Raw genomic sequence first — 24,110 nt, forward strand, 5'->3', positions numbered from 1 at the left:
AAGGTTCAATATGGGTTTTCTCATTAATGGCCAAATCCATGGGGTAACCAACCAGCGCTACTTCCCCCAAAGTCCCCAGGCTAGACTCCTCTCTCATTTAATTTAATGTCACTCCAATAGGACAAGCTCACATTTATTTAGCCAGTCTGCCCTCAGGCGTTCATCCACCTAGGGAGACAGGGACATTTACTTACACGAAAGCATTTGCTCCAGTGTTGCGTCATCTGTTTATTTAAAAACACACAAGCCCTGATGCGTTTGGGAGATGGAAAATCCACTTCATCTTTGAAATAAATAAAAAAAATAGAGAAGCATTTTAATTAAGTGCATCCTTATGATCTTTATTCTATTTGTTCCAATTCCCCAAGGTATAGAAAGGCCTCATATTTGCCTTTTATGAAAACAGAATAAAACATGCTAACGTACTGTGCCAATTTAAAACAAGGCGTCACCATAATATAGCTGTGCAGAATGCTGGAATATTAAACATGTCTATACAGCAGATTATCAATACAGGAAGTGACACGTGCTGCATTTCTGCAACAGATATGAACATTTACAATACAGCCATGTCTCTGTTTAGGGAACTATAATCTGCACAGTGCAAAACACAAACAACAAGAGTATATTCCCTTCATAATCAGTCTCTCCCAAACCAAGTTCCCTTGCTGATGTATTTCTATATGCGACTGGTCCAAAATAATAAACATTTAAACACTCGATTACAGTGTTTCAAGTTGTGTCACTGCTGATTCGAAATGTCGTTTGTCAAAAAGGACTCCCCAGTCACACTTAGAGCGGCATTCCTCGCAAGAGCACTTGTTCTAATATATGCCAGTTAGAATTATATATGCATCCTTATTTCACCCCCCCTCCATTTACCCAAACAGCATGCCAGTGTATTTAGTTGTCATAATGAGCTGTCATGCCTGATGCACTGCATGGGGACACTGTGCCTGCCAGCTTCGTGTGTGTCTGTGTGTGTTTGTGTGTTAGGGGCTGTTCTGCTGTATATGTGTGTGCCTTTAGACAAATATAGATATCGTTGTAGAATTCACACACATTAATGTTTTCAGGGCGAGCCACACGGAGCGAGACGTGAACATGAAAAGGCAGCTGGTGGAGGACATGAAGACGAGACTGAAGTTCCTGCAGGAGATGGAGAAAAGTTACCGAGGACAAGTGGAGGAGCTGGAGAAGAAGGTACACGCAGCGGATTCTGTCATCATGGCATCCCATTAGTTTGATGCTCTTTGATAGATTGACAGAGGAAATTAGGTGTTGTGTTCAATATTATTCAATATTTCTCATAGCCTAGCGATTGTGTCTCCTGGGTAACGACAGGGACTGTTGAGTCTAAAGAATAATACATTTAAGACAAATATGTAACTTGAGTGTCTGATTTAAAATAACAAATTTGGCTTTGGCTACCTTTCCAGGTGAAAACTTTATCGGAAGAGGCCAATAACAGGAAGGCCCTGATTGAATCTCTCAAGAGAAGATTGAATGTTGCAACCACAGAGAAAAACCAGCATGAGGCCTCCGGCACAAAACTGAAAGAAGAGCTGGAAAAAAAGGTTTGTAACCACTAATCTGCTGGTCTCACCCTTATCAGAGGATTTGGATTATTTGAAATGTTCACTGCAGTGTTTTGGATAACTTTAATTTTGTTCTCAACAGGTTGTTTTTTGCGCTTGTATCTTCAGTGTCCAGTATAATTAACTATATAGTACCTGTGCATTGTCAAATTATACAGCATATGTGTACAGTTTATTTGTCATCGCATTAGATAATATTCCACTTCATTAATAGCAAGAAAATATTTGGTACAGGGTTTTAGAAAATGCCATTTCCGTGCATTAAATCTTTACTCCCCAGTTATTAAAATAAACAAAACTAATTTAAAGTTGTAAAAAAAAAACAACAACAACAACTACAACTACAGAATAGGTTTAAGATCACATTACAGATTGGGTCATGGCCTTCCAAAACAAGCCATGGATATTCACTAGTCAGCCTCAACATCAAAGTCAGTGACCAGCTTTAATGTTGTGGCTGATCTGTTTATTTTTCTGACTGCTGACCCGCTGCTGTTTTTCTTTACAGGACCAGCGCATACATGCCCTACAGGCTCGCTTAGGAGCCAGTGAGCAGGCTTTGGCTGCATTGGAACAGACGGCCGAGGAGCAAATGGAAGGGTTGACCCAAAAGAGTTCCCATGCTTTGGAAAGGCTGCAGAGACAGCTAGGCTTTGTCTACTCTCAGCTGGAACAGCTTCATTCTTTCATCAAGGTACTGTACAATAGAGGCAAGGGTTCAAAGGCCAAGAATAATTTCATTCATCTTAAACCAGTAAGGTATTATCTGCCTGCAAGATCTTCACCTGTGATATTGTGTGGGAGAACCACATCCAAAGTTCGTTTTTTTGGGTTAATCTATTGATAATTGGGCAAAATGTGTAGGTGGGGGTACTGGCATGCTCACCTCTGTAAAGAAAAACTTGCTCATGGGACATAGATTGTCTCCCACCTTTGTGCACTCATTAATAGTATATTTGTATTTAGATTTCAGCATTTGATGCAGAAGTAAAAACTCTGGATCCCATGAAGAAACACTTTTTGACACATCTGTCAAACTTTCAAACAGAGAGTGGAACCTGTCACCGATGTAGTTGGACTGCTCGATAGTGAAAAGCTTCTAGGGGAAAATGAGTCACCATCATATACTGACATCTGTGGATATTGTTGGGATTTCACAGCAATACACGTTTTCAATGTCACATGGGGGACGGGGGACAATCCAAACTATATGTGAATTGTAAACATTGGACTTCTTGGAGCGACTCAGGAAATCGGGGTGCAACTATATAGCAAGAGAGCTGTGACTGTATCTTAAGTCAACTGTATTTTAAGGAGTGGAGAATGGCGGGATGTGAATCAGCACCTCTGAAGCCAAAAACAAGTCAACCTGCGTGACAGCAATGATTTAAGAGATTTCTACTTTTGTGGGGAGGAGTGAGCAGCGTCTCTGGAAAAAAATTCTCAGTTTTCCTTTACGATGTCATTCAAAAGTCTAACTGTGATCATGAAGCTAATGACCTTAAAGGTAAGAGCTTCCAATTTGATAACCATTAAGTAGCCACCAACCATTGCACCTTCACATTGAAAGGAACCAGTTTAGAAACTTCAGACATGAGCCATCTGCAGGATTCCTCTCTGTGCCAGAACACTTTGGTGGTGTTACACATTCCACCTGGCCTGGGGAAGCCCTAGGATCCCCCAGAAGCAGCTCGGGGATGTGTCTTGGAGGAATGACGTTAGTATAACCTTGCTTAGCCTTCTACCATAACTGTTTCTTCTATAAATGTCAGAAGGTGAATGGATGTGTATATGTGCCATAATGCATGTGCACAGTGTGACACAAGGCATTACTGTGAGACTGCTGTGTGCCCAATGGGAATGGGCACTATTGTCTTTGTGTAGGCCTAATCCATCACCCTGAGGTGTGTTTGTGTGTCTGTGTCAGTCTTTGTGTGTCTGGCAAAGACTGATAAAGACTGTCCATCAACATGGTTCATCTGACGGCTGTCTGTCAAAGCAGGAAAGGGCTTGGCAGGGATAGATAGTGGCAGCAGTGTATTTGCACACACACATTAATCAAATGGAAGATTACGACAGTTTAGATGCCATATGCAATCGTTTTGTCTACAAATGCCAGAAATATTAAAATTTACTGGAACAACTATTGTCCTTGTATGGTTCATTTTGCATCTGCAAAGAACTGCAGGGGCATTGGATGTGTATTATCGTCCACTTCCTTTTCCTGCCTCAGATTCCTCTGATTTCACACGGTGAAACCATGTGTGAAAGAGATCATGCAAATCTACGTGCAACCAAAATAGAAGCTGCATTATATGCGAAGACACACATGCATAGAAATACAATTCACAATCGTTTTACTCCTTTCCTCCATTCCCATAACCCTAGGCTGGTGGGGCCATTGTGTTGTTGTTGAGGATTCACATCATTGTTTGTCTCCCCTTAGCTCTTGTGATCCCCTATAAGAACACCAAGCCCTTTGATTGGACTGCCTGACGTCCAGAGGAGATTTACTCTTGTCATGTATTGATCAGGACCGGAGGGCTGTGCATGTGTGTGTGTGTGTGTCTGTGTGTCTTTATGAGTTGGGTTTCTTTTTTTTTTTTGGTTCTTTGTGCCTCCTTGTTTTATATGTGTGTGTGGAGAATTTTTTTTTTTGTGTGTGCCAGCAAACCCTTTTGGCCCCTGCACACGCCCCAGGCTGTAAGCACTGCTGTTGAACTGCTAAACAGTGGCCCTGCATGTAGTGACTACTCCACAGACACACACACACACACACACATGAACATGAACATGCACACGCTTTCTAGGTACTTCTCTTACACAGAATATTTTGGTTTCTCATCCCCAATGAAAAGTGAAATTGTTTTTGAATAAAACATGTTTTTAATTACTTGGACAGCAATAGTGCAACAACATTTTTGCATCTGATTACCTTAAAGTAATTTTTTATACCTTTTATAGAGGTTTACATTATGACCCATCTCACTCAAGATTTAGGGTACAGTCATTTCAATGGTGCCCGCATAATCCAACAACATTCGAGCATTTATTTCCTCCCTTTCTGCTCTTAATGTTTTTGAGTGGCCCTTTGTTTCGTCATGTGTGTGAAGAGGTTCAGAAGTGGCTAGTTATTAAAGAGGATTTTTTTTAGCTGCTCATTTGATCCCCATCTCCATGCCCTAATCCGCATCCTGTCTAAATTGGCCCTCTGGCTGTAGTGATTGTGGTACGAGCCAGGCTAAGAGCTCTTAACAAATACACACACACACACACACACACACACACACACACACACACACACACACACACACACACACACACACACACACACACACACACACACACACACACACACACACACACACACACACACACACACACACACACACACACACACACCTTCAGTGTATTTGAATAGCTTGTGTGTGTGCTGTGGATGTGTGTGTGTGTGTGTGGGTGGTTATGTACCCCCCCTCCCTCATTTTGTCTTTTCCAGCACTGAGAATGAGTGATGAATTCACCCATTAATCTCTGTCTGGATTATTCCAAATGCTGGGTTTAGGTCAATTGAGCACAGCCCTCGACTAGTGACAGTGAATATCTATTAGGCTGTAAATAAAAGACTGTTGGTTAATGAGCTGTGTATTCCTTAAGGGTAAACACAGCGCTCAGATCACCCAAAAAGAGCTAAAGCTTCCTTCCCTTATCAGGAAATGGACTATGGTTATAATTTCTATTCGTCAATTTTGAAATAGTGCCATTCTAAATTAGACGTCCACCAGTGAAAATTATTTAACAGTACTTGAAGTTTAATTTAATTAAATTGAATGTTGCTTACGCCCTGTCCGCACAAAATAAACCTTTTCCTCCGTGTTTCAGCCTCTCGTCCTCACGCAAGCGGCGTTTTAAGTCACTAAAACAGATTTTCTAAAGTGCAGGTCTCTGTGTCACTGTGAAGTCACTGTTTACTTCGTGCATACCCACTGTTGCTTTGTGTCATTAGCATGCACCAGAAACAACAGCAATGACGGCTATGTGCCTGTTTCTCTATATTTAGTTAGACCTGTTAGTTTGCAGCTACATTTGCAGCTACATTTAGCATTACTACTATGATGATCATTCACAGGTGTCTGCCTCACCCAATATTACTTGGACCACAGAGTTCTCTGGTGTTTGACGGATCATTGATGTAGACTTTCTCGCCACCTACTGGCCCGGCATGTTGGTTTGAGCGTTTGTAGTTGTGTCTGTGTTCTCGTGTGAACAGATATTTTGTAAAACAGGTAATGTCGATGGAGATTTGTTTTTTGTTTTTTAAACAGTGAGGCAAATATCTGTTTCAAAAAATATCTGCAGTAGTGTAGCCAAGGCATTAGAGAGAGTAAGTCTCTCTTGTCTTCTTGGATTTAGAAGACATTTCACACTTTTCTTCTTTTGTTGGGTTCAATCTGCCAATAGTTAATTTATATATATACCATTGTTTGACCTTTTACTGAACTTTATTATTTGAATATGTGTGGGCTTTGTATACTGTGGTCCTGTCTCATTTAAATTTCTGAATGCCTGCGCTCTGCATGTGTATATTTTTTGTCCATAAACAAACTGCAACGCTCCTCATATACAGTGAGCTGCAGGCCTCCCACGACTCCCTCAGCTCTCTCCTGTGAGAACCACCACTGCCTTTCGAAACTGCAATTGGTCCACCTGCATGAAATTAAGATGCTTGAAATTGAGACGTCTGTCGCTATGCAACATTGTTCATGTGCTATTATCCTTGTGACTGTAAATCACTTGATCGTTTTCATATGTTTCTTCTTACGTTTGTGTACGTCGTGTACACAATGTACTTGGTTAAATTGTGCAATGTCCAGGAGTAAGTTGTACTTTTTTTTTTGTTGTTTTTGTGTACTGCAACTTCTCCTGTCTCCAGCTTTCTCTCCCCTGACCACCTATTCCAAGGTCAGCTTTTCAGCGGGCTTACAGGGGAATGATACAGAAGATTATTGCCTCGATCAATAAGCTCAAAATGAAGCAAAGGGGAGTTTACTTTATTGACTTTCTCGTGTACAGTGGCAGTTTTAACATTTAATTGTCTCTCTGTATTTAGAGCAAACTCCCATTTAGTGCCAGACAACTGTGCCATCCCCGGCCTTCCTCGTCTCACTTGCCATTCACTCGGGCACCATTTGAAACAGCCCCTCGTAGCTTAATTATTAACAGTGTTATGCTGCCCTGTTGTACTGTGAGACATTCAGAAAGCAAATAAATAAATGAATGTATTTTCAGTAGCGCACTGTCTTTCCCTCTCTGATGCATGATTCTCTGTTTGTGGAGATTTTAGCAAAACTTGGGGTGTGTTTGATATCAAAGCTCTGTTCCCTCAGCTTTCAATCGACGGGGCAACAAACCCTCAGGTCCATATTCCTACAAGGGAGCGTGAGGCGAAACCGAGGAGAATCTGAGTGTGTCAAACTCAATATTCCTCCATAATGTACTAGGCCTCTCTGGCGCATGCTTGATCAATTTCATTTATTCATCTGTCAGGCAGAGCTATCCCTCTTGTTTTTCCATATCCATTTCATCATCCTCTTCTTTTTTATTCCTTCTTCTCCTCCCCCTTCAGGCCCTGGCCAGTGAAATACTTTTAGACGTTCAAGAGGTCAAGCAGCAGTTGATGAAGAGGAGGCGGTTGAGGCAGGCCAACACTGTGGCAGTGAAAGGCGGCCTCTCAGCCAAGTCTATGATCAAAGCCAAATCCATCGCTGCCTCCATTCTCAATATGTCAGAGAATGACCTCGCGGACATAATGGACACTGATCAGGTAAGGCCAAGGGACAGTCAACATTTTATACAAATGCTAACTTGAGGATCTATATCAAGTTTAGATCATGCCCACAGCACTCAACATACCTTTTAATAGATTTTCTGTAAGGTAAAATTTTGAAAAACGTTAAAAGTTTTCTGGGGGGTTTTGCACAGTGATTGCACCAGAGCACTGGGAAAGACATCATATCATCAATATTGATTTGTGGCGTTGTGTATCTTTTTTTGTCAATAGAGAATAAATGTGTGGCAAGGAGCAACAGCAACTTCAGCCTCACCTCTGGAAACAGATGCTTTAGTTTAGCATTGGTGGAAAATGGAGGAAATCCGGAGAAACTTAAGCTCTCTGATCTTACTTCATTTCACCTTTATCTAATAGTATTTAGCCTTGCTGGAAACTTCTGCCCTGTCTGACCTTCTCTTATTGATGAGTAAATAGACGTGGGCAAGTAAGCAAGGCTGAGCACTAAGTAATGTTTTTAAAGGTGAACCACACACCAAGACATGACCCTAATAAGATCGGAAGTTGCAGTGCAACAAGAAAAGGATGTGGCTTCATGTGTAAAGCCGGTGTTCTTGCTCTCAACAAGATCAAAAACCTGTCAACACCTGCAGCACCTGTCAACTTGATACAAGATTTATTTTGGCACGAGTTGAGTAAGTACAACTCCTTTCTCATCGGTGAAAGCTGTTGTTGAGCCGAAGATTCTTGCTATTGACTCCAATCTGCCTGTAAAAGTCTGAGTTTCACACTCTTTTTCCAACTTGGTGGGTCCTTTCTGCACCATACATCATTCCAGCCGTGTCGTCAATTAGCAGCTCCGTGTTACAATCAACCTCCCATCCTTGGGGACTTCCTCCCATCTATCACAGGATGAGAGACGGCGCACCAGGCACTTACTCACACTTGAAACCAATTTTAGCCTTTTGCAGCCCAGCTCCACCCAGGAGATGACAGGACTCTGTTTCTCACTTGACAAAAAGTCCCCCTCATCAGGGCTGAAACCTCTGTGGGAGAAGTCATTCTCTTGTCTTCACCACTCGTTTTCGCTGCCATATTAATGGTGGTTAACAACTGCTCGGCGCCTTTACATGGCGAGTGGAATTTTTCCTGTTAATTGATAGAACATAGATCACAACATGCAGACACCCATTAAATAATTGACAGTAAGGTTAAGAGTGTGATTTTGTTTTTTCAAGAGTCAGAAAAATAGATAGATCCCAGGAGAAATCATTTGTGTCTGTACTTGCATTTGTTTAAGTGGCTGTCATGGGGAAACAAGAGCGATTTCATATGTGCACTAATTGAAACTCCTACTGGACTCACTGAAAGAGCTTAGAAAATGTCTTCATATAAGTGCCGTCAACTTGGCATTGGAAGTAGCTCAAAAACAGGTTAAACTAGAAAGGCACTCTGCAGAGCGCATACCTCCACCAAGGCCTAACAGTCCCCTTGAATTCAATCAAGCTGCATCACATTTCACACACTCATAAATATCAGTTACCTAAATATGCCTGTTTTTTGTTTTTTTTAACCACGAAGCATGAATTATTCCCTGGGAAAATGTCCTCATCCACATCTGCACCAAAATGGGTTGTTCCCTGACCCATACCGCATCCCTCCACCAGGTTTTGTCCTATTCCAATCCAGTTGTTTTTGTGTAATCTTGCTTACAAACAAATAAACCAACATGCAAAACAGACATAGAGGACAGAAAACACCTCCATGGCAGAGGTAACCAGTTTGAGCTCCACTGTGCTAACGAGTTGTTAGAATTAAAAAAATTGATCTACACTATACAGCTGTCAACAATGTGTTGAGATTTATTCTTCATACATGATTTAGAATTGTGATTTGTTTTGAGCTTTAACTCATTCTTTTACTCTGATTGTATGTTTTTCTTTCTACTTGAGGACATGACATGAGGTTATCAGAATTTCCAGTCAGTCTTCAACAAGTCCAACACAAGTGTATTCATTTATTCACTTGGTTTAGTGATACCAGTGTGCTGAATGAGAGCACAGGGCTCACTGGGATTGCTTGTACTTCTCAGTTTTACTTTTAAATGAGAATACTCCATTGCCAACTGAGCTACTTTTCTTTGGTGTGCCAGATTTCTTTACTTGTCAACGATATTCACAGAAGTTTCCAACATTTGGGGTTATTGGTATTGGTACTTGATTTGGAAATCAATCCTATTTTGAATTTCTGACATATCAAAATGTTTAAATGTATTATTCCTAGTTGTGGTTATTATTTCAGAGGATTTGGGGAACAGATGACCTTCGTGTAATTACCACCATCTCTTCCAAAGACTACATATTTTCTTTTCTCCAGAGCATTAGTTTGTATTGTTAATTTATTAATTGATTTTCAAGCCTTTTGAAAATAATACAGAAACTTAGAGCCGCCTCCTTACAGACTAACACTTTAAAACATAAAAATCAATGTAATGCATGCACATAGATGTACAGAAGGCGTGTAGCTCCTCCACACATGTATCATGCTGCACACTGTAATGTGCCTCTATCCATTCCATAGCATGCAACTGAGAACCAGAGAGGGCAGCGCAGCTCTAGGCTCCCTGGGCAACTAGTTTTGAAGTTAATGATCCAGATGTAATAAGCCTATAATTGCCAGGCCAGTTTGTTTTGCACCTAATGTTAGATGGAGCGTCCGTGCTTTGTTATATATCTACCAAGGGTGGACAAGCGCACTGACTGACTCTCACGCACACACACTTTTTCACACACAATGTTCACCCCGGTGGGAGGCTTGAAGGCAGCAGTCACAAGTAGACTTTCTTCTCTCACCCTCTTTTTCTCTCTCTCTCTCACTAATGTAACAACACACTGCCTCCCCCTTGCTCTCCATCTTCTTCTCAGTTACTCTAAGCACCAGTCACTAATTAGGCACACACTGAAATTAGCCTAGCCTTTGTGCTGTCACCAGGATCACACATGGAGGGTTCCAGGAAGCTGGGGACTGCAATGGGGAAACACATACTTAATCCAAATGTGAATTCTCAAGCCCTTGCAGACCTGGTCGTTTGCCCTGTCCAGACTAATGTAGATATATTGCAAAGCAAACTTTTTCCTCTGCCTTTGAGCCTTTTGTCCACACGCAAACTGAGTTTTGAGTCATTAAAACTGAGATTTTTTTTAAAACGCCTTCCGAAGTGCAGATTTGAAAACTCAGGTTTCTGTGTATCCGTAAAAACTTGTAAAATAAGATTGTTTGGGAAAAAATGACCTCAGCGTTCTTCTCTGGGATTTGACCATTGACGGATGGTTGATGTAGACTCTATCACCACCTACTGGCACAGCGTGGCTTGTTTGAGCGTTTGTAGTCCTTAATGTTCTCGTCTGGCCGGAGATATTTTCGTGTGGATGGAGAATTTTTTTTAACGTAAAATATACATTCAGAATAAAATCCACAAGGTCATACATACTGTGACAGGTACATATTGTGTCTGCTGTGTCTAAAGCTCTCATGCTCAAACACACTGTTTTACCACATAAATGAAGTAGTGAAAACATGGATGCAGATGGATGTCTTTTATGATACTGAATTTTATTAACATAGGCACATGCAACATGTGTTGTCAGCTGAAGCACAAAATAACTGCACACATACAGATGATGTTTGATATGTAGAGGAACACTTCCTATGACCCTCCTAAGCAATAACATTGCTAATATTTTTCTCAGAGGAGGATTCTCTAAAACATAATTGGTCAGATATTGTCTTCTTATTACCTGAAAACAAACATTTGTTTGTCTGACTCACATCCATATTGCTATGAATGTTGGGTAGCATTCAGCATATACTCTGCTAGTGAAGTCAGCACCTGCAGCTGAAGCTGACTCCATCAAAGTTCACATAAAGTCTGCATAAGCCGCCATGTGGACTTGTGGCTTTGGACAGCCCATGCTTCTCCAGACTTCACAGGATTGTCTGTTAGGTCCATCAGCTTACAAATGCAGCTGCACACACACACACACACACACACACACACACACACACACACACACACACACACACACACACACACACACACACACACACACACACACCCCTGCCCTCCCCGTGTCCCTGTGAGGTGGTGCAAGGCTCGTCACATCATTTCGAGCAGCAAACACCTGGGGTTCAAAGTGAAGAGGTAGCACATTAGTGCTGAGGTGTACATGGCCATGCAGTCGATCTTCACCCTGTTCATTAGCACTAACAAGGCTACCACTCTGTTAGGTCTTTACATGAGTAGCATGAAAACATATACTGGCGTACCCGGCCACTGAGTCTCCAGAGAAATCTCCTTCAAGGTCCTGGCCGGTGTGATGTTACAATTCTGCCCTAAAGCAGCAGACACACAGAAGAGTGTTACGATACAGTGGCAGGTTCTCTGTAAAAGTCTGAGGGACATGTTGGGTCTAACTTGACTTCTTTACACAATTCATCCACATACAAACCATTAATATTAAAGGTGACATAAGCATTCTCTCTAAACATCGGCATGATGTCTATCACCTCGTGTATTTTCATATTCGCTGTTGTGTTTGCAGGGAACAGAGGCTCGTTCAGAGGGTCCAACAGACCGGGAGTGGCTCGACCAACTAAACCACATCCTGCAGCAAAAGGTGAGTCTCACACGTCTGCAAAAACACAGCTCATTCCTTCACGCTCTCAGTAATAAGAAGTCTTGCCGTCTCACTGCATAGTCAAATAATTCATCATCCTCGTTGAGGTTGCATTGGTAGAAATGGTAAGGTAACAGAAAATATGTTGATGGTAACAAAAAGTAATTGACATGGAGCAGTGTTACTACTCTACTCAAAAAATGCGCAGGTAAATGTTTATATTTACTTATTAGTAATAAATAATAATATTGCTATGTTTTACAGTGCAATGCCTTAAAGAGAGATGTTCTTGATATATTGTTTTTCATTTTCCGTTTCATTTTAGGATTTAAAAATAATGTTACTCTGTGTTGCAAATTATTAAAATGTTGTTGTATATAGACTTTATTAGTGCAATGTCTTCATTTTCAAGTTTGATTTCTAGTGTTTGTATTTCTGTATCTGTTTGGCATTTTTTTCTCTAGATACCTATCGTACCAAACATTTTAACTGCCCCTTGCCGATATGCTCTGTCAGTCTTTAGGATAGAAACAACTGGATACCAGTTTCACCCATATTAAGTAAATGGATGATGAATTTTAGTTCCCACCCAAATGTGTCCTGCTCCAGGCTCTGAAACAATGATGCAAAAGATAAAACAAAGAAAAGCAACTACATCCTCACTGTGTGTGGGTCTTGGTGTGCACATCCACTCATCTGTGAGTGCTCTGCTGGAGCTTTACTGGAGTGCTGTCAACGTCTGCTCGCTGTGATATGTGTATGATTGAGAGTGTCGAGTGTGTGCGTGTGCGTGTGTGTGTGTGTGTGTGTGTGTGTGTGTGTGTGTGTGTGTGTGTGTGTGTGTGTGTGTGTGTGTGTGTGTGTGTGTGTGTGTGTGTGTGTGTGTGTGTGTGTGTCTTGTCTGTGTTCTTGTCAGCGGCTGCCGCAGGCACTCATGCGTCGCCTCCGCACCACGACACACACCAGACACTGTTCTCTTGTTCCCCAGATCTTCTTCTGACCTTTCCACCTTCCTCTCCCCCTCCCACACTAACACACACACACACACACACACACACACACACACACACACACACACACACACACACACAAACACAAAAACAAAACACCACTGAATCCATGTTTTTCCCTTCTAGCTGGACAGCTCTCAGTCCCTGTTCTGTCTCTCTCTGCCATCCTCCACTGTCCCGCATTCCTCTCTTTCTCCCTCTCTCTTTCTCTCTCTCTCTCTTGTTCTCTCTCTCTCTCTCTCTCTCTCTCTCTCTGGCTCAGACCCCGAGGCAGCTTGTTAGTGGGGAACTAAATATTGATTTGGCGGGCCTGTCGATGCCGGGAGAATGAGCTAGTGTCCACCAGAGACCTCGGCACCAGCAGCCTGCTATCGACGTTTTCCGTGGGCAGAACAGGGGTGGTGGAGGACGGGGGGGGCTGCCGGAGCTGGTGTGGGGCGAGGAGGAGGAGAAGAGCGGTGTATGACAAGGCTGAGACTTGCCCCCAGGTCCCTGTGGGGACCGCTGGGACCACCGCAGTCATCCCCCCTCACTGAAACAGACTTTTTCTATCCCCCTTTCAAGTCCATCTTGTTCTGTTTTTTTTTTTGTGGGGGGGGGGGTGGTATTTATTTATTTATAATTTTTTTCTTCTCTTTTCTTAACTTGCCTTTTCCTTGCTCTCTGGTTTTTAAAAGACTACTGTCATATCAGGGGGACGTCTTGCTCTGTCCTCTTCTCTAGCTGTTTTATTTCAGACTTATTTTAGCATCTGAATCTTGTTCAGTTTAAGATCTTTTACTGTGACATTTTAAAAACTGCTTTGATAATAATATGTCTCTACAACACGTCTGCTGATTCTGAGAAGCCAGCGTTTTCTTAGTGAGGGAAAAGACTTCAAGAACTATCATACTGTGCCCCCTTGATTTCTCTACTCTCTGTCATAGCTTATGAAAGGCTCACCAAGCAGAACATCTGTGAAGTGGAATGGCCCGGCCTGTCACCCTGCCTGTGACACTAATAACACACTCCCCTAATAATGATATGATCTTACCCCTGAGCTGCACTCACACACTCTTCTTTGGATAAAAAAGACAGAGACAGAAATAGACCCAGTGAAAGGAAAGATGAGAGAGAGATCCATGTCCTTAACTGGCTGGCTGTCACTGAAAGAGGATGAGGTTGTGTCCATCTCTGTGCGTATGTGCGGGTATGTGTACCCACTTGTGTGTGCACACTCACGACAGCCTCATCTTGTCACTGTCAGTGCCTAATGGAGCTGCCAGTGGGACAGCACTTTATTATCTCAGTGGCCCTGTCAATAGCAAACCCATCACTCACTCTGTGTCGTATCTCTGTGTAAGTGTGTGTATGTGTGAAAGACCAGAAGAGTGGTTTGTGTGTATCTGTATGTGGACTATTATTCGCCATCACTGTCACCCACTGCCACATGTCAACGTAACAAGAGAGACTTCCACAAGACACTGGCAAACAAGTGTGTTGTGTAGAAATGTGGTTGTATATATGTTGAGTTACGGATCCTTTCATGCCAACGAAGTGGCATAGATTTCCGGAGGCCCCTCACCGCTGCCCCACATGTCCACTCAAAACCAAATGAAACATTGCATTCATTTCCTCGTCTCTCACCTCCACTGGTGAGTTAATGAAATCAAACCCTACGCCTCTCAGTAGAGAGCCACCATAAGCAGCGCTCCATAGTCAGGATCGAGGGACGGTGCTATCTAATAATCATGAGCAGGCCAGGGGGTGCACTGTATGGCTCCACAGCAACCCGCCATGAATAAGGCCAGCAGTGAAGATGGAGTGTCCATGTGGGCCGTAGGGTCCAGGCACCGACCCGGGGAAGCATTGATTTAATTGCCTTTGGTTTATTTGTGGAGTCCTAATTATTGACTGGAGGTAGAATTTAATGGGCCAAGTCTTTATGAAGACAGGGAAATGACTGGCTTCTGCTGCTGGCCAATAATGAACAGGAGGAGCATGTGCATGCAAGCGTGTGCACATGCACGAAAACACACACGTTCCCTCCAGATCATTTTTCAGACTCATTTTGTACACACACGTACCCATCTCAAGCCTCATGACAGCATAATAACATTTAAAAAGTCATTGACTCTGTTGATTTCTTTATGAGAGGACAGTGGTTTGGTTTACTAGTATGGGGTGACGCTGAGGGCCAGCTAATATTTACTTCACAATCACACCCGGGGGAGACGTACAGGCATCACTTCTTATCAGCCTCCAAACTATAACAAGCAGGCGAACATAACATTAAGACACTAGTGGAGACAGGCCGGACCAATCTGGACTGGACACGTTATAAAACATCAGAGGTGTTAATGGATGGACCACGGGGCTGAAATGATTGTTGTAATTTCTGTCCTTATTGCACTTTGGGGAGAGGTCGCTGTAGCTCCGTTAAGGACATGGTTTTTATGATGTTAAATAACAGACTGTATTTAAGTCACTTCTTGACAAAACCCCGCTCCATATTGGCACTTCTCAGGGCATTACATCATTAACCCTCGGTATTAAACACAACAAAGCCTCAGCACTTGGTGTCTCAGAAAGTTTCCCATTGTTGTCAGTGCTGTGAGCGTGAGGGGAAGTGCATTGTGTTGTGTTGTGTGGCTCATTATGCCTCCGTAATGACAAGGAACGGCTCTGAGTCCCACACTTCTCTCCGAAGGAAAGTGACTCTAATTAAGCCTCATTTAATGATTGAGCTAATTAAATCAGCCACTCTTTTTTTGTCTGTGTAAGTGTGTTTGTATGTGCGTGGAGGGGACTCGAGCTGAGCCTTTGTACTGTAAATATGTCACTGGAAAAGCGGTGGGGGCTTGGAGGAGGGAGTTCCCTGGAGGAGACTGGTGTTAAAGTTCTTGTTAATGGCGTAGCACAGCGTGACTTATTCAGTGTGTTTAAATCCATATAAATAGAAACAGCACACACGTGTGTTGGTGCTGTTCCTTTGCCATTAAAGGGTCATTACTTAACCAGGCAGACCACAGTGTGGCAAACGTTTCAGGAGTCTAGAATGGTTTTGAATAAGCCACGTGAATTATATAATTATTTCCTGAGGTGTGATGCTATTTTGGAGCTTTGACGTTGCTGCCAGTCTTATTGCACCCAGGGGTCATTCTCTGGAGCACAGTGGACTCTTAAAGTCAACACATAAAGAGGATTAATGTTCACGTTTCCTCACTGAATAAATGGCTGGTTCTGTTACGTTCCCTTATGTCACTGAACAAACACCTTTTTCCCTCCGTCATGTTTTTGTATGTGACAGTTCGCTGTACAGGCACGGCCACTTTAGTTGATTGTCACTGCTTCCAGTACATGAGCCGTACTGTTATTCATGGCTGTGCTCTCGATTGCTGAATTCTACCTAAAGGTTGCATCTCTTTCGTATGGATATCACCTTTCTATATTTACACCCCGGTTGTGTCTGAATCACCTCATTTTCCCACCTAATGAGTAGGAACCTGAAACAAAGACCCGGTGCTTCCCTGTGTTTAATCTAGGGTGTATTTAGGTCAGATCCCTAACAAATGCATGTTGCGCACTGAAATGATGTTTCCAAACAACTTATCAAGAAAAGGAGAGATTTTTAATTACAGTTTTTGTGGCCCCAAGTGTCCAATTCCCTTTCATATCAGTCTCTAGTGGCCTAAAGGGAGAAAGGAGAGGGATCTGTTCTGCTGCAGGGGTAGGTAATTACGGAGGAGAGGGAGAGAATAGACTTGTCGGTGCTTTAGTGGTTTTCTTACCTGAGCCCCTTTTTGCAAATGTGACATATTCATTATCGGAGATAATCAAATGCAAGACTTTTTCGTATAGTGCCTTTGTGCTCTGGCTTCTTCTTACTCTATTTATCATGTTGTTGTTGTTGTTGTTATTCCCCTGTATCATAAATTTGATTTTCAAACAAAAGTGAGAAGATCAAAGATCAAAGAGCTGCTTTCCCCTCTGTGATCAAACTACTGTAACTACTTCTCCCTCACCTTGAATAGTGGCCTAGATGGAAGACGGCTCAGCAGCCAGGGACAGAGATTTATCACAGGAATCTATCAGCACTTTGAAAACACTCTAGTCATTCCACGGAAATGTGACACCTTGTTTTTTACAGCTATTATGAAATCAAGCAGGAGCGTACATCTTTGTTTATCACTGACTTCTGAAGGTACACACTCCTGTAGGACTTTAAAAGGACAGAAACGTCACTTCTGCAGTAGAATACATCCTCCCTAATTATATATGGCTGTTACAATTGATAATGTGGCAACACTCAGTAGTTATTTGCTGAGCACATGCAGAGATTTGGGTGATGTACACCCTCATATCTCTTTTAGACTCTCTGAATCCCCCTCCCCTCTCGTTCCTACTCATTTAGCTCTCCGACCGCCTGACACGATCTCTGCAGCTACACACAAACTGGGCCAATGCGCTAACTCGTTCCAAGGGAGAAGACAAAAGAGCTGGAATGATCGATCTTTTAAGGAAAAAAAAAAGTTGATGTGTGTAATGCCACTACCAGACAATGGTCACTGGAGTGCTGCAACTTTGAGCTGCTCCTCGCCTTGAGGAGTGCCCCAGGCTGTAGAATAGCAATGTCATTTAATTGGCTCATAAAAACACATTTTGCTTGCAGCCCCTGTCCTAGTCTTTGCACACACACACACACACACACACACACACACACACACACACACACACACACACACACACACACACACACACACACACACACACATATACACACATATACATATGTATAGATGATATACACACACTGTGTCAGTGGCTTTACTCGTCAGATCCCTTCTGAAACGTGTTCATGAAATCACACCTAGACAAAAGGTCTGCTCTGCGGGGCCTGTTGAATAGTAATGGATGTGAGTTAGCATGGCTTAATGCTATAGTAGCTGTTTCAGTGTTGCCAAAGGGGACAGGACCTCTTGCAAAACAGTGGTAGTGTTGCTCAGCGCCGGTGTTGGCGAGGTCTGCCAAAGGGGACAGGGGCCTGACTAAATCAGCTGTAGCATAACATTACTGCCAGTTCCTAACGTCGCCTTAAGCAGCCCAGGGGATCAGGTAGAGCAGCTGCATCACAGCTTTCCTCTAACCACCCTGCAGGGTATCGGTCCCCAGCAAATGTGGCAGTTTAATGAAAGGGAGCGATGGTGTCTTGATTGTGAGTTTGAATGCTTGTGTTTCCTTGTGCCAGAATCTAGGGATGTGTTTCTAAAGGTTTTGATTTGTCATGAAGGAGTTGAGAGGGGGCACCCACGTATTTTTGGCGTTAAGACAGTGATCATGAACTGCAGCATACCCGCTCAACTCTGGTTGGAGACTAACATCTTTCTTTCTCTAACTTCCTGTCATCTCGCTACTGTCTGTGATAAAAGCTTCCATCCATCCGTTATCCACACCGCTTATCCTTTTGGGGTCGTGGGGAGCCGGAGCCAATCCCAGCTGACATTTGGCAAGAGGCTGAGTAAACCCTGGACACGGTGCCAGTGTATCGCAGAGCTGACACATAAACAACCATTCACGCAGTTTAGAGTCTCCATCTGACCCAACCCCCGATCTGCATATTTTTGGACTGTGAGATGAAGCCAGAGAAAACCCACGCTGACACAGAAATAACATCCAACCTCCGCACAGAAAGACCTCAACCCAACTGGGATTCAATCAGCGTTAACCGCCGCACCGATAAAAAAACATAAAATTCCCCAAAATACTTCGGGCATTTTAAAGTTGATTGAAAGTTGAATGTTTTCTGTCAAAGTTGTATCATGTTTTTGGCTGAAGTCGTACTCATGTTGGCCTTATCTAGATCATGTTTACCTGTTAGCGTTGTTTACCCATATTCCCATATTTGTACTTTTAATGATCCAGTCTCCCACTTTCCTGTCCCATGGAGCCTTGTGTTGTGGCTGTGTCTCTATTTTAGTGATGGTTGTTTGCATAGTTAGTGGCTCTAAGTGCAATTAGCTGATCAGGAAATTGTGTGTCTGTGTGTGTGTGTGCGTGTGCGTGTGTGTGTGTGTGTGTGTGTGTGTCTGTCTGTGCGTGGGTGTCTTTGTGTGTGTGAGACAGAACGTGAGAGTTTTCCCAGATGGACCGCAGCAGAGGGAGATATCTCAGCAGTTACTCCAGTGTAGTGGTTCTCTGTGGAATAGCGCTGTGTGTTTGATGCATCCAGTGCTGCTGGAACTGACTCCCCACTGTACACATGCTACACACACAAACACACGCACACACACATTTTAACACTCACTTCCCAGCACACAGGGCCTTGTGTTCCCATATCCTGTTACCTTTAATGAAGAAGAGAGAGGTGTCAAGGGGGCGGGAGGCCTGGGCGAGTTTTCATATGTGCATGTGAGTTTCAGAGGCTCTTACTCTGCAGCTGTATTGGAAATTGATAAGTTGATGGTTTCAAATCACATCACAGTGCTTTTTCTGTGTCCTTAAAAGATGTCAGCCACAGACCTAATACCAATATGTGTGTTGTGAGTTTGTGTTAGTCAGAGCAGAGCAACACGACACCTTGCATTTCCCCCCTTTCCTTCCTGGAGATGTTATACAGTTAAGTAAGTTACATCGTTCACATTCTCTTTAAGGGATAAGAAAGTGAAATATTTTCGAAAATCCCTATCTTTATTTTGGCCCGTCCACTTCTCATCTCAGGCCATGCGCTTTGGACAATTGCTCAGGGAATTAATTTATTTCCCTCGCTCAGCGAAGGCGCTTGTAAAAGGCACATAACTTGAAGTGAATATTTATGGGTGATATCGTAAGAATGCCTCCCTTTGATCAGGCGTCCTAATGACCATAAAATCCTTGTGTTGATTCAGGAGGAAAAACTAAATTAGACTGAAGTCTGAGGAGAGACCCGCCCACCTCTTTATCTTCACCTCTCCAGCATTTGCACGACAACAATTAAGAAAACACATAAAAAGTACCTTCATGCTCAACATGTTTCATCCTGTGTGATTAAGTGGACATCAGCTCTCTTCCACTCACCTCCCCTGCTCAGATACAATTCAGTAAACACAACAATGTCATAAATGTCTCCAGTGACGCCTCGACTGATTCTATATTTTATATCTGTTAAAAAGTGACAAATTTAAACTTCTGGTGAAAGTGTGCTGTGTCTTCAGCCCCAACAAAACAAGGCACAGTTTGCCATTATCCTTTATTCAAAAGACGGGTTCACATTTTTGCATTAAAACACTTTACCTGGCCATGAAGTGATCCATTTCTGACACGATTCCAATGTAAGATGACGGAGAAAATCCACTGTTCTCCTTCAAAGCAAAAATATGATCCAAGTTATATGTTTATGTTTCCTTTTCCCAAACATTGTTCTTGGAACTTTGGAACTCAAATTTACAACAGGTTTAGTACAAAAAACAATTTTTTAACGTCCCCTTGTTGAGCTGCAGGAGAGGGAGAGTAACAGAAGGTTGTAACTTTATAGATACTCCCCTGATCTATGTAACTGATGAGTTTTGGCTGAACCTACGAGGAAGATAGATTTTGTTTCCTATCTCTCACCAAGGAATTACTCAAGGAATTAATCAGACAGTGTGACAGGAAAAACAACACAATTTGCGTAAATGTACATAAAGGCTTGTGAATGATGCTTTGAGTCAGACTTGGAAAACTATGAACCTTTGTTGTAAAAAATGTCCTTGAAATACTCCCTTGAAATAGTAGCTGAACTGCAGCGGCCGCAGGTCCACCTCTGGTCTTCAGGCCTCTGCTACACGTCGTCTCCTCTTTCTCCGTACATCTGTCCTATCCATGAAGGCAAGAAAAAGTCTGGAGAATAACTTAAAACAGGTCAGAGTAAAGTGTGAAATGAGGAGTTGAAACTACTGCTGCGCAGCCCGATTTGTGAATTGCTTCGTCAAAGCACTCAACGCGAATGGTCCCTCAAAAGTTTCACGAGTCCTCAGGCCCCATCTTAGGTTCTCTTCTTTCACAAAACAACACATAAGCTCTCTGAAAAGCCGCCGGGTGTCAAACATCTGACCCCCTTTTTTTTTTTTAATAGTGGTGTATCTGTGTCTTCCTCATTTTCCTCTAACCCGTCTCTACCACCGCCCCCACACCCCTTTTCTATCCTTCCCCTCCCCTGCAGATCCCCTCTGCCGGCCAGCTAATGGAGGCTGTGCGTGTGAAGATGAAGGAGAGGAAAGTGCTGACAGAAGAGCTGGCCACGCTCGCAACACCAGTCAGCGAAAAAGCCTGACTCCCTGGGCTGAGGCTGGGAAAACTGTCATCCTCTTCTTTTTCTGCCCTCCCTTCTTCTCTCCCTCACTGGTTCCTACTCAGTGGGAGGTGGGCTGAGCCAAGCTGAGCCGGGGAAGCAGAACCAATATTTGTGAGAAAAGCGCTGTCGACTCACTCTGGGCCACTGGCGCAACACAGCAGCCTGGCTTTTGTAAATGAGCCCTCGACATCTGTGTTAGCCCTCAATGCACTATGTCTATCAGACAGGGCCCTTTAGCGCCAAGCTAATTTACAGTGCAGCCACTCTCCCCCACTCTCAGCACAGACCTGGGGTGATAAGGCAAATGCTTACGCTAATGTTTAAGTGAGACTTTTTTACCCTCTTTTACCTCTCCCCCTAATTTATTTGGCAACTCAAGGACCTAAGGGTGCAGGGACTTGACCTAGCCATGCCAAGTCGACACTTTGAGAAAGTCGAGTGCAGCACAGAGCAGAATGTTCACTGTAAGAGGTTACATCCATTTATCAGACCTGATTGCTCTGCTCTCAGAGACCCCATCAATGATTGGAGTATTTATTTCTGATGCTAATTAACTCTGCTTGAGATGCTTGAAGCTATATAAACTGTTATCTTTTCTGTGATGGAGTAGTAGGGCCACTTAAAGGGAAAAGAATATTGGAGAACAAAGACTATGTCACGAGAAGAGAAAATCTGAATTTTGGGCAAAAAAGGGGGAAAAGTCACAATATTACAAGAATAAAATTGTAATTTTCGGAAAATATTGAAAAAAAAAAAACACTTGGAAATAATAATATAACCAACGATAACTTTACAGTCGACTACTACCGAACAATTAATCCTCCACAAAAGAGGCAATTCTCTGTGGTTCTTCCCTCAGAATAGACATTTTTTGCACAATCTTTGTCCAGATACTTATGGTAATGTAATCTCACAACTTTCTGTCTTGTGATATTCTGACTTTTGTTTGTAAATTTGATTTTTTTCCTGTTATATCAAAACTTAATTCCATAAATCTCTGATATTGTTTTTCCTCAATTGGTAATATTCCATTGTACATTTCTAATCTGTATTTGTTCTACTGATAATGTAATTGTGAATTGTGCCAATCGTTTTCTTTTTAAAATAATTTCTCTTGATTTTCAAATAAAACTCAGTTCTCTTATTTCCTGTCCACACTGTGTTGTTGTGGTGAATTTCAGGGTCTGGTCTAAACGCTCTCCTGTATGCGGTTCGTGCCAGCGGTTCAAAGGACTGTCAGTCAGTGTGTGGTGGGGACTGAGGATCTCTGGTGGACAGCGGGGGTCCTGAACCTCTCTCATGATTGACAGCTGACTGTTGGCATGGTTCCCGTCTGTAACAAGTGACCCCTGCTGTTGACATCATTAACCAGGGTCCACACGAGCACACACGCAGCCCAGCACAGGGGTGTATTAGAGGAGCGGTTCCATCCTTGACATATCTACCTCCGACGCCTTTTATCTGTTTCCCTTTTCCTCCCTCTCTTATTATTCATTTTGAATATTAAACCATGATCCTGGTCTCCTCTGTCCTTGAGTCGGCTTCCTACACAAGAGACCTCACACTCCTCCCTTCGTATCATCCCTTTTTTTTTTTTAACTCCCTTCTTTACCTCTTCTAGCTTTTGTTTTCCTCTTTACCACTTTCCCCCTTTCTTTTCTTTTTTATTATGTATAATTAACTATGGTGTGAAGAATCCTCCATTCAGGAATTAAAAAGAAATAATTCCACTTTTTAATCCCCCCTCCCTTCTCGAATATATGCTAATGATGTCGTTTTCCTTTATCTTTTTATAATAAAGGATTAGGCCAGGACTGTCTCTCGCTGCAACTCGGGGACCAATTTAGCCGGGATCCAGGAGAGACAAACCCTGGTGGTTAATTACCATTCATTAACATAGTTTGCATCTTTTCTTCTTCTCCAACACCCAAGAGCCAGCTATTGTCAATATTTGTCCCATATAAATTTCAGCATTTTTTTTTTTTCCCAGTCACTGTCCTCCAGCATAATGTGGCTAATGACAAACATTAATAACTCAGAGAAATCCGGTGGCACAGCGGGTATAAGAGACAGAGGCTTCAGTGCCACGCAAATTATCCCCGAGCCCCCCCCCCCCCCCCCCCCTCTGCCGTCTGACTGTCTGTGTTTCTCCCTCTCTCTTCCTTTAAGTGCGTAATGCATAGTCAACATGTTTCCGGCCTCGGCTGACACGCTCATGCTATTTCTATGACATATTCAAATGCGGGCCCCCTCAGCTGGTGCTCCCTTGGGTTTAATTAACCTGGCCTTGCCTTTGACGCTCCCTCAGTGAAGACGTTAAAACAATCTTGAAAACACCCTTCAAACATCCACCCTCCAACACACACACACACGCACACGTCTTGCACTAGGTGCTGTGTATGATTCATCTCGTTTTTTCTATCTGTGTAGGAATGGCGTGCCGTGCCCTTCTTTTCTTCCCCTTCACTCTCTCCTTGTCTTCCACCCTTCTTCTCTGGTGCAGCTCTCATTAAGCGAGGTTTCCTGTGGGAATTACTTTGATCAGTAGTTCCAAATTCAAAGTTTTCCTGCCTTCCTCTTTTATTCCTTCCAACACAATCTACTTGGTGTCATTTTGTTGCCTCGGTCTCTTTCTCCAAATCCAACTTTCCTGTACTCTTTTCTTTCCACACAGTCCTGCAGGAGATTGCTCCTGGAGGGGAAGGGGAGGTCAGGGGTCACGGGTTGACTTTGGGGTCGATCGATGATGTG

The 24,110-nt window shown here is 42.9% G+C and overlaps 1 protein-coding gene across 3 annotated transcripts in view; it reads left to right on the top strand.

The window, feature by feature from the left end:
* The window catches only part of cntln (centlein, centrosomal protein), an 83,240-nt gene extending 61,018 nt beyond the window's left edge, over window positions 1-22,222 (top strand). For 2 of the 3 annotated variants that reach the window (XM_034584982.1, XM_034584974.1), the window contains 6 exons: window positions 1,077-1,203; window positions 1,440-1,577; window positions 2,107-2,292; window positions 7,225-7,422; window positions 11,988-12,062; window positions 21,228-22,222. In XM_034584982.1, the coding sequence (XP_034440873.1) occupies window positions 1,077-1,203; window positions 1,440-1,577; window positions 2,107-2,292; window positions 7,225-7,422; window positions 11,988-12,062; window positions 21,228-21,338 (835 nt within the window). In that variant the 3' untranslated portion in view covers window positions 21,339-22,222. Of the gene's footprint in view, window positions 1-1,076; window positions 1,204-1,439; window positions 1,578-2,104; window positions 2,293-7,224; window positions 7,423-11,987; window positions 12,063-21,227 lie in introns of those variants that run through there. The other variant, XR_004613813.1, reaches the window with a different exon arrangement.
* Window positions 22,223-24,110: the final 1,888 nt, after the last annotated feature.

The sequence above is a fragment of the Hippoglossus hippoglossus genome, chromosome 1 (assembly GCF_009819705.1).
Source record: "Hippoglossus hippoglossus isolate fHipHip1 chromosome 1, fHipHip1.pri, whole genome shotgun sequence".
NCBI lineage: Eukaryota > Metazoa > Chordata > Actinopteri > Pleuronectiformes > Pleuronectidae > Hippoglossus > Hippoglossus hippoglossus.